At 39.9% G+C, this 12,376-nt stretch overlaps 1 protein-coding gene across 5 annotated transcripts in view; it reads left to right on the forward strand.

The window, feature by feature from the left end:
• The window catches only part of DIS3L2 (DIS3 like 3'-5' exoribonuclease 2), a 386,722-nt gene that overhangs the window by 53,036 nt on the left and 321,310 nt on the right, over positions 1-12,376 (forward strand). For 3 of the 5 annotated variants that reach the window (XR_009009011.1, XM_007184723.2, XM_007184727.3), the window contains exons 2-3: positions 10,840-10,988; positions 11,510-11,667. The exons of 1 other annotated variant lie outside the window; for it this stretch is intronic. Coding sequence is in view for 3 of the 4 variants with exons in the window: in XM_007184723.2 (XP_007184785.1) it covers positions 10,937-10,988; positions 11,510-11,667 (210 nt within the window). In the remaining variant the exon portion in view is untranslated. Of the gene's footprint in view, positions 1-10,839; positions 10,989-11,029; positions 11,051-11,509; positions 11,668-12,376 lie in introns of those variants that run through there. One more of the 5 variants, XM_007184724.3, reaches the window with a different exon arrangement.

Raw genomic sequence — 12,376 nt, forward strand, 5'->3', positions numbered from 1 at the left:
GGATTTTTGCATCTATGTTCATCAGTGATATTGGCCTGTAGTTTTCTTTCTTTGTGACATCTTTGTCTGGTTTTGGTATCAGGGTGATGGTGGCCTCGTAGAATGAGTTGGGAAGTGTTCCTCCCTCTGCAATATTTTGGAAGAGTTTGAGAAGGATAGGTGTTAGCTCTTCTCTAAATGTTTGATAGAATTCGCCTGTGAAGCCATCTGGTCCTGGGCTTTTGTTTGTTGGGAGATTTTTAATCACAGTTTCAATTTCAGTGCTTGTGATTGGTCTGTTCATATTTTCTATTTCTTCCTGGTTCAGTCTCGGTAGGTTGTGCATTTCTAAGAATCTGTCCATTTCTTCCAGGTTGTCCATTTTATTGGCATAGAGTTGCTTGTAGTAATCTCTCATGATCGTTTGTATTTCTGCAGGGTCAGTGGTTACTTCTCCTTTTTCATTTCTAATTCTATTGATTTCAGTCTTCTCCCTTTTTCTCTTGATGAGTCTGGCTAATGGTTTATCAATTTTGTTTATCTTCTCGAAGAACCAGCTTTTAGTTTCATTGATTTTTGCTATTGTTTCCTTCATTTCTTTTTCATTTATTTCTGATCTGATCTTTATGATTTCTTTCCTTCTGCTAGCTTTGGGGTTTTTTGGCTCTTCTTTCTCTAATTGCTTTAGGTGCAAGGTTAGGTTGTTTATTCGAGATGTTTCCTGTTTCTTGATGTAGGCTTGTATTGCTATAAACTTCCCTCTTAGAACTGCTTTTGCTGCATCCCATAGGTTTTGGGTTGTCGTGTCTCCATTGTCATTTGTTTCTAGGTATTTTTTGATTTCCCCTTTGATTTCTTCAGTGATCACTTCGTTATTAAGTAGTGTATTGTGTAGCCTCCATGTGTTTGTATTTTTTACAGATCTTTTCCTGTAATTGATATCTAGTCTCATAGCATTGTGGTCGGAAAAGATACTTGATACGATTTCAATTTTCTTAAATGTACCAAGGCTTGAATTGTGGCCCAAGATATGATCTATCCTGGAGAATGTTCCATGAGCACTTGAGAAAAATGTGTATTCTGTTGTTTTTGGGTGGAATGTCCTATAAATATCAATTAAGTCCATCTTGTTTAATGTATCATTTAAAGCTTGTGTTTCCTTATTTATTTTCATTTTGGATGATCTGTCCATTGGTGAAAGTGGGGTGTTAAAGTCCCCTACTATGATTGTGTTACTGTCGATTTCCCCTTTTATGGCTGTTAGTATTTGCCTTATGTATTGAGGTGCTTCTATGTTGGGTGCATAAATATTTACAATTGTTATACCCTCCTCTTGGATCGATCCCTTGATCATTATATAGTGTCCTTCTTTGTCTCTTATAATAGTCTTTATTTTAAAGTCTATTTTGTCTGATATGAGAATTGCTACTCCAGCTTTCTTTTGATTTCCATTTGCATGGAATATCTTTTTCCATCCCCTCACTTTCAGTCTGAATGTGTTCCTAGGTCTGAAGTGGGTCTCTTGTAGATAGCATATATATGGGTCTTGTTTTTGTACCCATTCAGCTAGTCTGTGTCTTTTGGTGGCAGCATTTAATCCATTTACATTTAAGGTAATTATCGATATGTATGTTCCTATTCCCATTTTCTTAAATATTTTGGGTTTGTTATTGTAGGTGTTTTCCTTCTCTTGTGTTTCTTGCCTAGAGAATTTCCTTTAACATTTGTTGTAAAGCTGGTTTGGTGGCCAGCACCACTTATTGAAGAGACTGTCTTTTCTCCATTGTATATCTTTGCCTCCTTTGTCATAGATTAGTTGACCATATGTGCGTGGGTTTATCTCTGGGCTTTCTACCTTGTTCCATTGATCTATGTGTCTGTTTTTGTGCCAGTACCATATTGTCTTGATTACTGTAGCTTTGTAGTATAGTCTGAAGTCAAGGAGCCTGATTCCTCCCGCTCCGTTTTTTTCCCTCAAGACTGCTTTGGCTATTCGGGGTCTTCTGTGTCTCCATAGAAATTTTAAGATGATTTGTTCTAGCTCCGTAAAAAATGCCATTGGTAATTTGATAGGGATTGCATTGAATCTGTAAATTGCTTTGGGTAGTGTAGTCATTTTCACAATATTGATTCTTCCAATCCAAGAACATGGTATATCTCTCCACCTGTTGGTATCATCTTTAATTTCTTTCATCAGTGTCTTATAGTTTTCTGCATACAGGTCTATTGTCTCCCTAGGTAGGTTTATTCCTAGATATTTTGTTCTTTTTGTTGCAGTGGTAAATGGGAGTGTTTCCATAATTTCTCTTTCAGATTTTTCATCATTGGTGTATAGGAATGCAAGAGATTTCTGTGCATTAATTTTGTATCCTGCAACTTTACCAAATTCATTGATTAGCTCTAGTAGTTTTCTGGTGGCATTTTTAGGATTCTCTATGTATAGTATCATGCCATCTGCAAACAGTGACAGTTTTGCTTCTTCTTTTCCAATTTGTATTCCTTTTATTTCTTTTTCTTCTGTGATTGCCATGGCTAGGACTTCCAAAACTGTGTTGAATAATAGTGGTGAGAGTGGCCATCCTTGTCTCATTCCTGATCTTAGAGGAAATGCTTCCAGTTTTTCACCATTGAGAATGATGTTTGCTGTGGGTTTGTCGTATATGGCCTTTATTATGTTGAGATAGGTTTCCTCTATGCCCACTTTCTGGAGAGTTTTTTTTATCATAAATGGGTGTTGAATTTTGTCAAAAGCTTTTTCTGCATCTATTGAGATGATCATATGGTTTTTATTCTTCAATTTGTTAATATGGTGTATCACATTGATTGATTTGTGTATATTGAAGAATCCTTGCATCCCTGGGATAAATCCCACTTGATCGTGGTGTATGATACTTTTAATGTGTTGCTAGATTCTGTTTGCTAGTATTTTGTTGAGGATTTTTGCATCTATATTCCTCAGTTATATTGGTCTGTAATTTTTTTTTTGTAGTATCTTTGTCTGGTTTTGGTATCAGAGTGATGGTGGCCTCATAGAATGAGTTTGGGAGTGTTCCTTCCTCTGCAATTTTTTGGAAGAGTTTGAGAAGGATGGGTGTTAGCTCTTCTCTAAATGTTTGATAGAATTTGCCTGTGAAGCCATCTGGTCCTGGACTTTTGTTTGTTGGAAGATTTTTAATCACAGTTTCAATTTCATTACTTGTGATTGGTCTGTTCATATTTTCTGTTTCTTCCTGGTTCAGTCTTGGAAGGTTATACCTTTCTAAGAATTTGTCCATTTCTTCCAGGTTGTCCATTTTATTGGCATAGAGTTGCTTGTAGTAGTCTCTTAGGATGTTTTGTATTTCTGTGGTGTCTGTTGTAACTTCTCCTTTTTCATTTCTAATTTTATTGATTTGAGTCCTCTCCCTCTTTTTCTTGATGAGTCTGGCTAATGGCTTATCAATTTTGTTTATCTTCTCAAAGAACCAGCTTTTAGTTTTATTGATCTTTGCTATTGTTTTCTTTGTTTCTATTTCATGTATTTCCGCTCTGATCTTTATGATTTCTTTCCTTCTGCTAACTTTGGGTTTTGTTTGTTCTTCTTTCTCTAGTTCCTTTAGGTGTAAGGTTAGATTGTTTACTTGAGATTTTTCTTGTTTCTTTAGGTAGGCTTGTATAGCTATAAACTTCCCTCTTAGAACTACTTTTGCTGCATCCCATAGGTTTTGGATTGGCGTGTTTTCATTGTCATTTGTCTCTAGGTATTTTTTGATTTCCTCTTTGATTTCTTCAGTGATCTCTTGGTTATTTAGTAACGTATTGTTTAGCCTCCATGTGTTTGTGTTTTTTACGTTTTTTTCCCTGTAATTGATTTCTAATCTTATAGCGTTGTGGTCAGAAAAGATGCTTGATATGATTTCAATTTTCTTAAATTTACTGAGGCTTGATTTGTGACCCAAGATGTGATCTATCCTGGAGAATGTTCCATACACACTTGAGAAGAAAGTGTAATCTGCTGTTTTTGGATGGAATGTCCTATAAATATCAATTAAATCTATCTGGTCTATTGTGTCATTTAAAGCTTCTGTTTCCTTATTTATTTTCATTTTGGATGATCTGTCCATTGGTGTAAGTGAGGTGTTAAAGTCCCCCACTATTATTGTGTTACTGTCAATTTCCTCTTTTATAGCTGTTAGCAGTTGCCTTATGTATTGAGGTGCTCCTATGTTGGGTGCATATGTATTTATAATTGTTATATCTTCTTCTTGGATTGATCCCTTGATCATTATGTAGTGTCCTTCCTTGTCTCTTGTAACATTCTTTATTTTAAAGTCTATTTTATCTGATATGAGTATTGCTACTCCAGCTTTCTTTTGACTTCCATTTGCATGGAATATCTTTTTCCATCCCCTCACTTTCAGTCTGTATGTGTTCCTACGTCTGAAGTGGGTCTCTTGTAGACAGCATATAGATGGGTCTTGTCTTTGTATCCATTCAGCAAGCTTGTGTCTTTTGGTTGGAGCATTCAATCCATTCACGTTTAAGGTAATTATTGATATGTATGTTCCTATGACCATTTTCTTAATTGTTTTGGGTTTGTTTTTGTAGGTCCTTTTCTTCTCTTGTGTTACCCACTTAGAGAAGGTCCTTTAGCATTTGTTGTAGAGCTGGTTTGGTGGTGCTGAATTCTCTTAGCTTTTGCTTGTCTGTAAAGCTTTTGATTTCTCCATCAAATCTGAATGAGATCGTTGCCGGGTAGAGTAATCTTGGTTGTAGGTTCTTCCCTTTCATCACTTTAAGTATATCACGCCACTCCCTTCTGGCTTGTAGAGTTTCTGCTGAGAAATCAGCTGTTAACCTTATGGGAGTTCCCTTGTATGTTATTTGCCGTTTTTCCCTTGCTGCTTTCAATAATTTTTCTTTGTCTTTAATTTTTGCCACTTTGATTACTATGTGTCTCGGCGTGTTTCTCCGTGGGTTTATCCTGTATGGGACTCGCTGTGTTTCCTGGACTTGGGTGGCTATTTCCTTTCCCATGTTAGGGAAGTTTTCAATGATAATCTCTTCAAATATTTTCTCTGGTCCTTTCTCTCTGTCTTCTCCTTCTGGGACCCCTATAATGCGAATGTTGTTGCGTTTAATGTTGTCCCAGAGGTCTCTTAGGCTGTCTTCATTTCTTTTCATTCTTTTTTCTTTAGTCTGTTCCACAGCAGTGAATTCCACCATTCTGTCTTCCAGGTCACTTATCCGTTCTTCTGCCTCAGTTATTCTGCTATTGATTCCTTCTAGTGTAGTTTTCATTTCAGTTATTGTATTGTTCATCTCTGTTTGTTTGTTCTTTAATTCTTCTAGGTCTTTGTTAAACATTTCTTGCATCTTCTCGATCTTTGCCTCCATTGTTTTTGCGAGGTCCTGGATCATCTTCACTATCATTATTCTGAATTTTTTTTCTGGAAGGTTGCCTATCTCCACTTCATTGAGTTGTTTTTCTGCGGTTTTAGCTTGTTCCTTCATCTGGTACATAGCCCTCTGCCTTTTCATCTTTTCTATCTTTCTGTGAATGTGGTTTTTGTTCCACAGGCTGCAGGATTGTAGTTCTTCTTGCTTCCGCCTTTTTAAGACTTATAATAACTTTAAATGGAGTATAACTTTTTGTGACAGTGGACAAACCACCTATCCCTTCTGTGCTTCAGTTTCCTTATCTTTTCTCTGAATTCCTCTGTTTCTGAGCGTCTGAAGACCTCATGAGTCGGAGACTGTGGTTCCCATGAACCCTCCATTTGGTTCTTTTAAAATAATTTCTATCTCTTACTGATATTTTTTATTTGATGAATCATTGTTATCATAGTTTCCTTTAAAGATGGTTTCTTTTAGTTCTTTGAACATATTTATAATAGCTGCTTTGAAGTCTTTGTTGCCTGAATCTAAAATCTAGGCTCACTTAGAGATAATTTTTTTTTTTAATTTTAAAGAATTTTTTTTTTTAACGCATTGTTTACTTTGTTTATTTATTTATTTTTGGCTGTGTTGGGTCTTCGTTTCTGTGCGAGGGCTTTCTCTAGTTGTGGCATGCAGGGGCCACTCTTCATCGCGGTGCGCGGGCCTCTCACTATCGCGGCCTCTCTTGTTGCGGAGCACAGGCTCCAGACGCGCAGGCTCAGTAATTGTGGCTCACGGGCGTAGTTGCTCCGTGGCATGTGGGATCTTCCCAGACCAGGGCTCGAACCCGTGTCCCCTGCATTGGCAGGCAGATTCTCAACCACTGCGCCACCAGGGAAGCCCTAGAGATAATTTTTATTGAAACTATCCCTTGCCCCATTGTATGGGTCAAACTTTTCTGGTTTGTTTTTTTTTTGCACATATTATAATTTTCGTTGAAATCTGGATGTTGTTGATAATATATTCTGCATTCTGATTCCTTTTCCTCCAGAGTTGGAGGTGGTTGCTCTGTTTGTTAAGCGGCTTGCATGGGCTAATTCTGTGGAGTCTGTTTCTCTCATAGTGTGTAGCTAGCTGCTCATGTCTCTGCTCAGTTCTTTTTTTCTTGTTTTTATTTTTAAGCATGACTTTCTGATAGTTGCCCTTGAGTCAGCATATCTTAGTGGTCAGCTTAATGATTAGTCAGAAGTTGTGTTTAAACTCCTTGAAACGATGAGGCCCCCACCCTTTGTCAGTGGTCCTGGTGAGACTTGGGAAATGCATTCAAAATTGAGGCAGTTTACAAGTCTGCCCTGGCTTTTGCTTTCTGTATTTGCAAGGGTCACATTCATCCAGGGATGAATAGCTCTCTAGGACCCACTCATTTCTCTCCTGCATGTTTACAGTCTTGAGCATACACACAGCAGGAAGATGTAGATTCTTACAAGACGCACTTTGATTGTCTCATTCCCTGATTCTCCCTGTTATATTTCTGGTTGGTCTACTGATCTGTTGCTTGCCCTAACTGGTATTACAAACCAGACTAGCTGTGATATTGGCCTAGACTAGGGTAAGGCAAGTGAGATGCCTAGGGCACAAACATTTAAGGAGGCACTTACTCTTGGAGTCCTACAAGCATGGGGTTGGCACTTGTGTCACTTAGCTTTCATAAATTTTGTGTCCTAGGTGCCTTGCTTGCCTCACCCTAGTCCTGGCCCTGCTACTCATATTTCTCGCTAGTATATATTTGTCGTAACCTGGTTTCTGTCCTAGATAGTCTTCATTTATTCAAATTTTTGAGCACCTGCTCTGTACTATACATTGGGTCTCAAGACACCACTTCTTTTACCCAGATGCTTTCTTTGTTTACACTTTCTCAAGTCTAGTGCTTTTCCTACATTCCTCCTCATTCCTACTCTTTTGTACCATGTGGCACTATTAACCAGTACTGCCTGTTCATCCTAATCTTAGCCCAACTCTTCAGAATGTACAGCTATTTCCATGGCAAGACACCCTCTCTAGGAGCCAGTGGGCAGTTGGGCAGTGTATCATTGGCCCTCGCTCTGAAAGCTGGTGAGGATTAGCTGGTGACTTGTGCTTTTAGTGTGTCAGGGTAGGAGTGTCCAGGATTTCTGCAGGGTTAATGGGCCTTCCCAACTACATCACTTGGAAGGGAAGGTTGCTTGCTTGTTTGTCTTCTGCTTAGCATCTTGTATTCTTGGAATCTTTCCATCTGCTTCCAGTGCTTTGATACCCAAAGGCAGACTTTGACTCTCTGCTTGGCTGGTCTGGCTTATTCTTGCCGACTTTGTTTCCTGGTTTTCCGTTCTTTGCTGATTTGTTTTTAGCATGGTTTCCCTGAATGACCCTGCTTTGCTTGGTGTTCTCACTGCTTGCTCATGAAAACAAACTCATCCAGTCATTTAAGGAGTGATTATTGAGCACCTATTCTATCCTAGGTACTGTGGGAGCCAGTGGGATTATAGTGATGATCTCAACCAAACATTCCTTATCTTCCTGAGCTAGACAGAAAAGTTAGGTGTAAATCACACCAACCGAGATATTTGCTGTGAAAAAAAGTTACAAATGCAGCTGACCTAGGACATTTGAGTTGAGATCTCTGTACCTCCATCTCACTTGACTGGCAGTAACTCCCCTTAATTTTGAACTCTTGCCTGCATCAAGACTTGGTATGAAGTACCCCATTTTCAATTCTGGCTCTTATTTTTGGATTGTCTTTCTCCTGTTTGCAGCTTGCTCCAACCCCTTGCCCCACCCAAGGCTGCCATTATTTGTTTTCTTAGTAGTTGGTGCAAACCCTGATCATGAACCTGTTTTCCTTTGGAAGTCATTGTCTCCCTTGTTTTCTTAGCATCAGGCTCTATTGGTGTTTTCCCCTATATCTTTATTAGCTTCTTTATTATGTTTTCTACTTCTTCTTCCTCTTTGCAAAAAAAGTTGCCCTAACCCAGATTTTGTCCTAGGCCCTCTTCTGCATCACCTTACCCCTTTTTGGCAATCTCTTCCATTCTAGAAAACTTTGAGTTACCATCTTTATGCAAATGGCTGGCTAATTCATCTCTCTAAGTTATGCTCCAGTTTTCAAGTTCTTGATGTAGAAGTATGTATTTCCACGTGTAGAGGCATATATATGTAGAGGTAGGTATTGCCATGTAGAGGTATATAATACCCCAAGTAGAATTCCCCATCTTCTCTAACTTAGTGATGTTATCATCTCCCAGTCTCCTTACTTGAAATCTCACACAATTGCCACCTCCTTGCTCTCCTTCAGATATGCCTGGTTGCCACGTGGTGCCAGTTTTCCTATGTAATACCATGTCAGTGGTCTGTTCATTTCAGTGTCTGCAGCTGCAACTCTAGTTCAGGCCTTCCCTTCCTTTCACACAGTCTGTTCTGGTTCTTTCCTGAGGTGCAGCTGCTGCCAGTCTTTCTCAACTCCAGATGACTCTGAATGTGCTCTGCCAGGTTAATTTTTCCTGAAACACAACTTTGGTCTGTTGTTCTTCTCTTCTGCTCTTTCGTGCTTCAGAAATTCCCTACTGCCTTTGAGAAACGGGGCTGGTTTTCTAGACCTTCCAACTTGTTTTATTTTCCTTGCCACTGCCTCCCTTCATATAGGCTGGACTCCATCCAAATGGAATTAACGTGGCAAGAACCTGCCTGTGTTTTTCTGTTTGTGTGTCTATATTTTTTTTCCCTTTTGCCAGCAGTATGCTTTTCTCACATTCTCGGTTCTTAACATCTTTCCTGAAGCTCTCTTGGATTTCCTGATCTGGAGATACTCTCTTCCATCATATGTACATTACCCATACTTAAAAAAAAAGTGCTCATCACTCCCCAACTTATATTAGTTATTTTAATATGAGTTCTATAAGTCTAATTAACTTTTGTATCCCTCACTATGCCTAGTGTATAGTATCTTGCAGAAATAGTTGTTGAATTAAGGAGTGGATGAATGCATTTCTTTTTTTTTTTTTTAAACTAATAGCTACTTTATTTATTTATTTATTTATTTATAGCTGTGTTGGGTCTTCGTTTCGTGCGAGGGCTTTCTCCAGTTGCGGCAAGCGGGGGCCACGCTTCATCGTGGTGCGGGGGCCACTCTTCATTGCGGTGCGCGGGCCTCTCACCATCGTGGCCCCTCCCGCTGCGGGGCACAGGCTCCAGACGCGCAGGCTCAGTAGTTGTGGCTCACGGGCCCAGTTGCTCCGTGGCATGTGGGATCTTCCCAGACCAGGGCTCGAACCTGTGTCCCCTGCATTGGCAGGCAGATTCTCAACCACTGCGCCACCAGGGAAGCCCTGAATGCATTTCTGAATGAAACCAGCAGATGGTCTGGACTTCTCTTTGTGCCTTTTCCACTACCTTGTTGTTTATCTAAGACCATCTGTTTCTCTCTCTTCTTGAAACTTCTTGACTTTATCTCTGAATCTCTTCACATATCACTGAGTGGCTTGTTACTCTGTCTCTGTTGCTTCTCCTCTCCTGAGTTAGTATTAATTTCAATTTAAAGAAAAATTACATCATTTTGGTGAAGGATGTGTGTGGGAAGTTTAGAGGAAAGGGTTTTAGTGTTCAGAATGACATCTTGATCCATTTTATGGGAAAGCAGGCTGCCCATCCGGATTTTGAGAATTTGCAAGTATAGGCTTGAATCCTGGGCCTGTGGCCAGCAGAGAGTAGAAAGTAGATGTAGTGATGACATGTTCAGTGTCCAGGTCGAAGGCCAGGGGGCCAGCTGCAGGGCCCCACATTCCAGTCCGCTGAGCCAGGCAGCTGCCTTGTATTCCTTAGGAGCAGCTGCCGGAGCTTCTGGTCAGATGACTGGTTTGAAGGGATGGCAGGTAAGAGTAGGGAAGTAGATGTCTAACTGCAGTATTCCCATTTTTTGAAAGCTAGTGAATCATCTGCAGTTCCATGCATAGTTTTGGACATCTGGTTGTGGCAGTGAATCAGGTTATGTTTATACTGATGAATTCTAAGGAATTGATTTATTTGATTTTGTAGAAGAACGTCATTTGTCTAAGGTTAAACTTAGTAAATGCCACATCTCTTGAGCCCTAGTTTAGTACCTATTTCATTATAGCCTTTAGATTCTAGATCTTTATACCATTTTTCAAAACCATATTCCCTCCTGCTCTTGTACATTCCACTAGCTGAATAGAACCTCAGAACTCCTTAATTTCTACCTCATTGCCCTATTTGTGGAGATTTTTAGTTGAAGGGGCCCAAACAAGCAGGCTGGTGATACCCATGAGGTTGAAGACCTTGAAAAGCAACTCAGGACAGATGGTGTGCCTGACTAAGTGCCTAGGAGAAAGTGACGCCAGGACCCAGGAGGGACACCACATTGCCTTTGCCGTCGAAGTCCTAAATTTCCGAGAGCACAGAGGAGGCTTCAGGTTAACGGTTCTTTAGTCACCCATCTCTCTTTGGTTTCAGCTAGTGACAACTGAGCTGATTAAGGCCAGAAGAACTCTGAGCTGAGCAGTGGAGGCCCTCCTGGATCTAGAGAGAAGAGGTGACCTTGGAACCAGTAATGAGCCATCCTGACTACCGGCTGAACCTCCGGCCCCTGGGGACCCCCAGAGGTAGCAAAAGGAAAATGGAATCTGCTCTAGCAACTGGAGACCTGAACTAAAGTGGAATGGAGGTGCAGGGCGGGTCTTAGGACTGAGGGAGACTGTAATTCTTCTGATGACCTGTTAAATATTCTCCTGTGTTATTTACTTTAGAATTGTGTGGTTTCTTGCTGTCTTAATTTATTGTTATATTGAGTACAGCTGTTTAATCTCCTCTAGAAAAGTGATGATCTTTTAGTAATTCCTGTTTTTAAAAGTTTGTGTCTATAACCAGCAAAGCATACTGAACCCATTATTTGGGTTCTGTTCCATGTATATTGTGGTGCTGATTTAAAATTCAGGTCTCAAATCTGTGTACATTTTATTCATGTTTCCTTACCAATTTTTCCTCTTTATGACTATTTGAAATCATTATCAGGGAATTTTATTATGTTTTCGTCTTTCTAAATAAGAAAAAAAAGGTGAAATATCTCCAGTTTTGGAGATAGAGAGACGTTTGAGTAGAGTTGATGGATGCCTCATGTTTCTAGGCGTGTCCTCTTTGGCTGGCCCATGTGGTGCTGGTGCTTCACCAGGCGACAAAAAGTCAAAGAGCAAGACCATACGAGGGAAGAAAAAAAGCGTATTTGAAACCTACCTGTCCAAGGAGGATGTTTCAGAAGGCTTGAAGAGAGGAACACTTATTCAGGTGCTTAAAATATACTAGAAGGCTATTCCTTGAATATGTGGAATCAGAAGTAATCGATTACTCATTGAAACTGTTTATTTTTCTCTGCTGTGTGCTTTGAGAGAAATGATGACATAACAGGCCCAGGGCTTCCCACTTCTTAGACCTACAGTATAACTAGAGGTGATAAGTGCCACCAGACCGTGACAAAGTGCTCTGAGATTTGAGAGAAGGGAGCTGTTACTTCCAGTTAGGGTTGTCTAGGAGTGCTTTATTAGAAGGGATATATTAGAGCCAGGCCATGGATTGGTGCAGTTTGAATAAGTGGAGAGAAAGAGCTTTACAAGGGGACCAGTGTGAACTGCTAAGAGAGAAGTGGGATATAGCATGTGGCTATAAGAAACATTGATAGGTCAGTTTGCCTGGAGCACATGGATGCTGACTGACAGAGAATAAGCTTGAAAAGGAAACAGTAAACAGCAGCAGACAATATTTGTTGAGTGCTTTATAGTTTACAAAATATTTTTACAAGCTAATTCAGCAGTTTGGCTCAGCAAACGTTCAACTATCCACTGTGAGCCAGGAACAGTTTATATAGTTAGGAGCACACAGCGTGGTTGCTCCCGAGATGAAGGTGGATGAGACTGACTTTCTGTACTTTGAGCCTGCAGCCCAGTAGTGGAGGAGGCAGTCATGTGAACAGATGATTTGAGGATAAAGGGTAAGTGCT

This window comes from Balaenoptera acutorostrata, chromosome 8 (assembly GCF_949987535.1).
Source record: "Balaenoptera acutorostrata chromosome 8, mBalAcu1.1, whole genome shotgun sequence".
Taxonomy (NCBI): Eukaryota; Metazoa; Chordata; class Mammalia; order Artiodactyla; family Balaenopteridae; genus Balaenoptera; species Balaenoptera acutorostrata.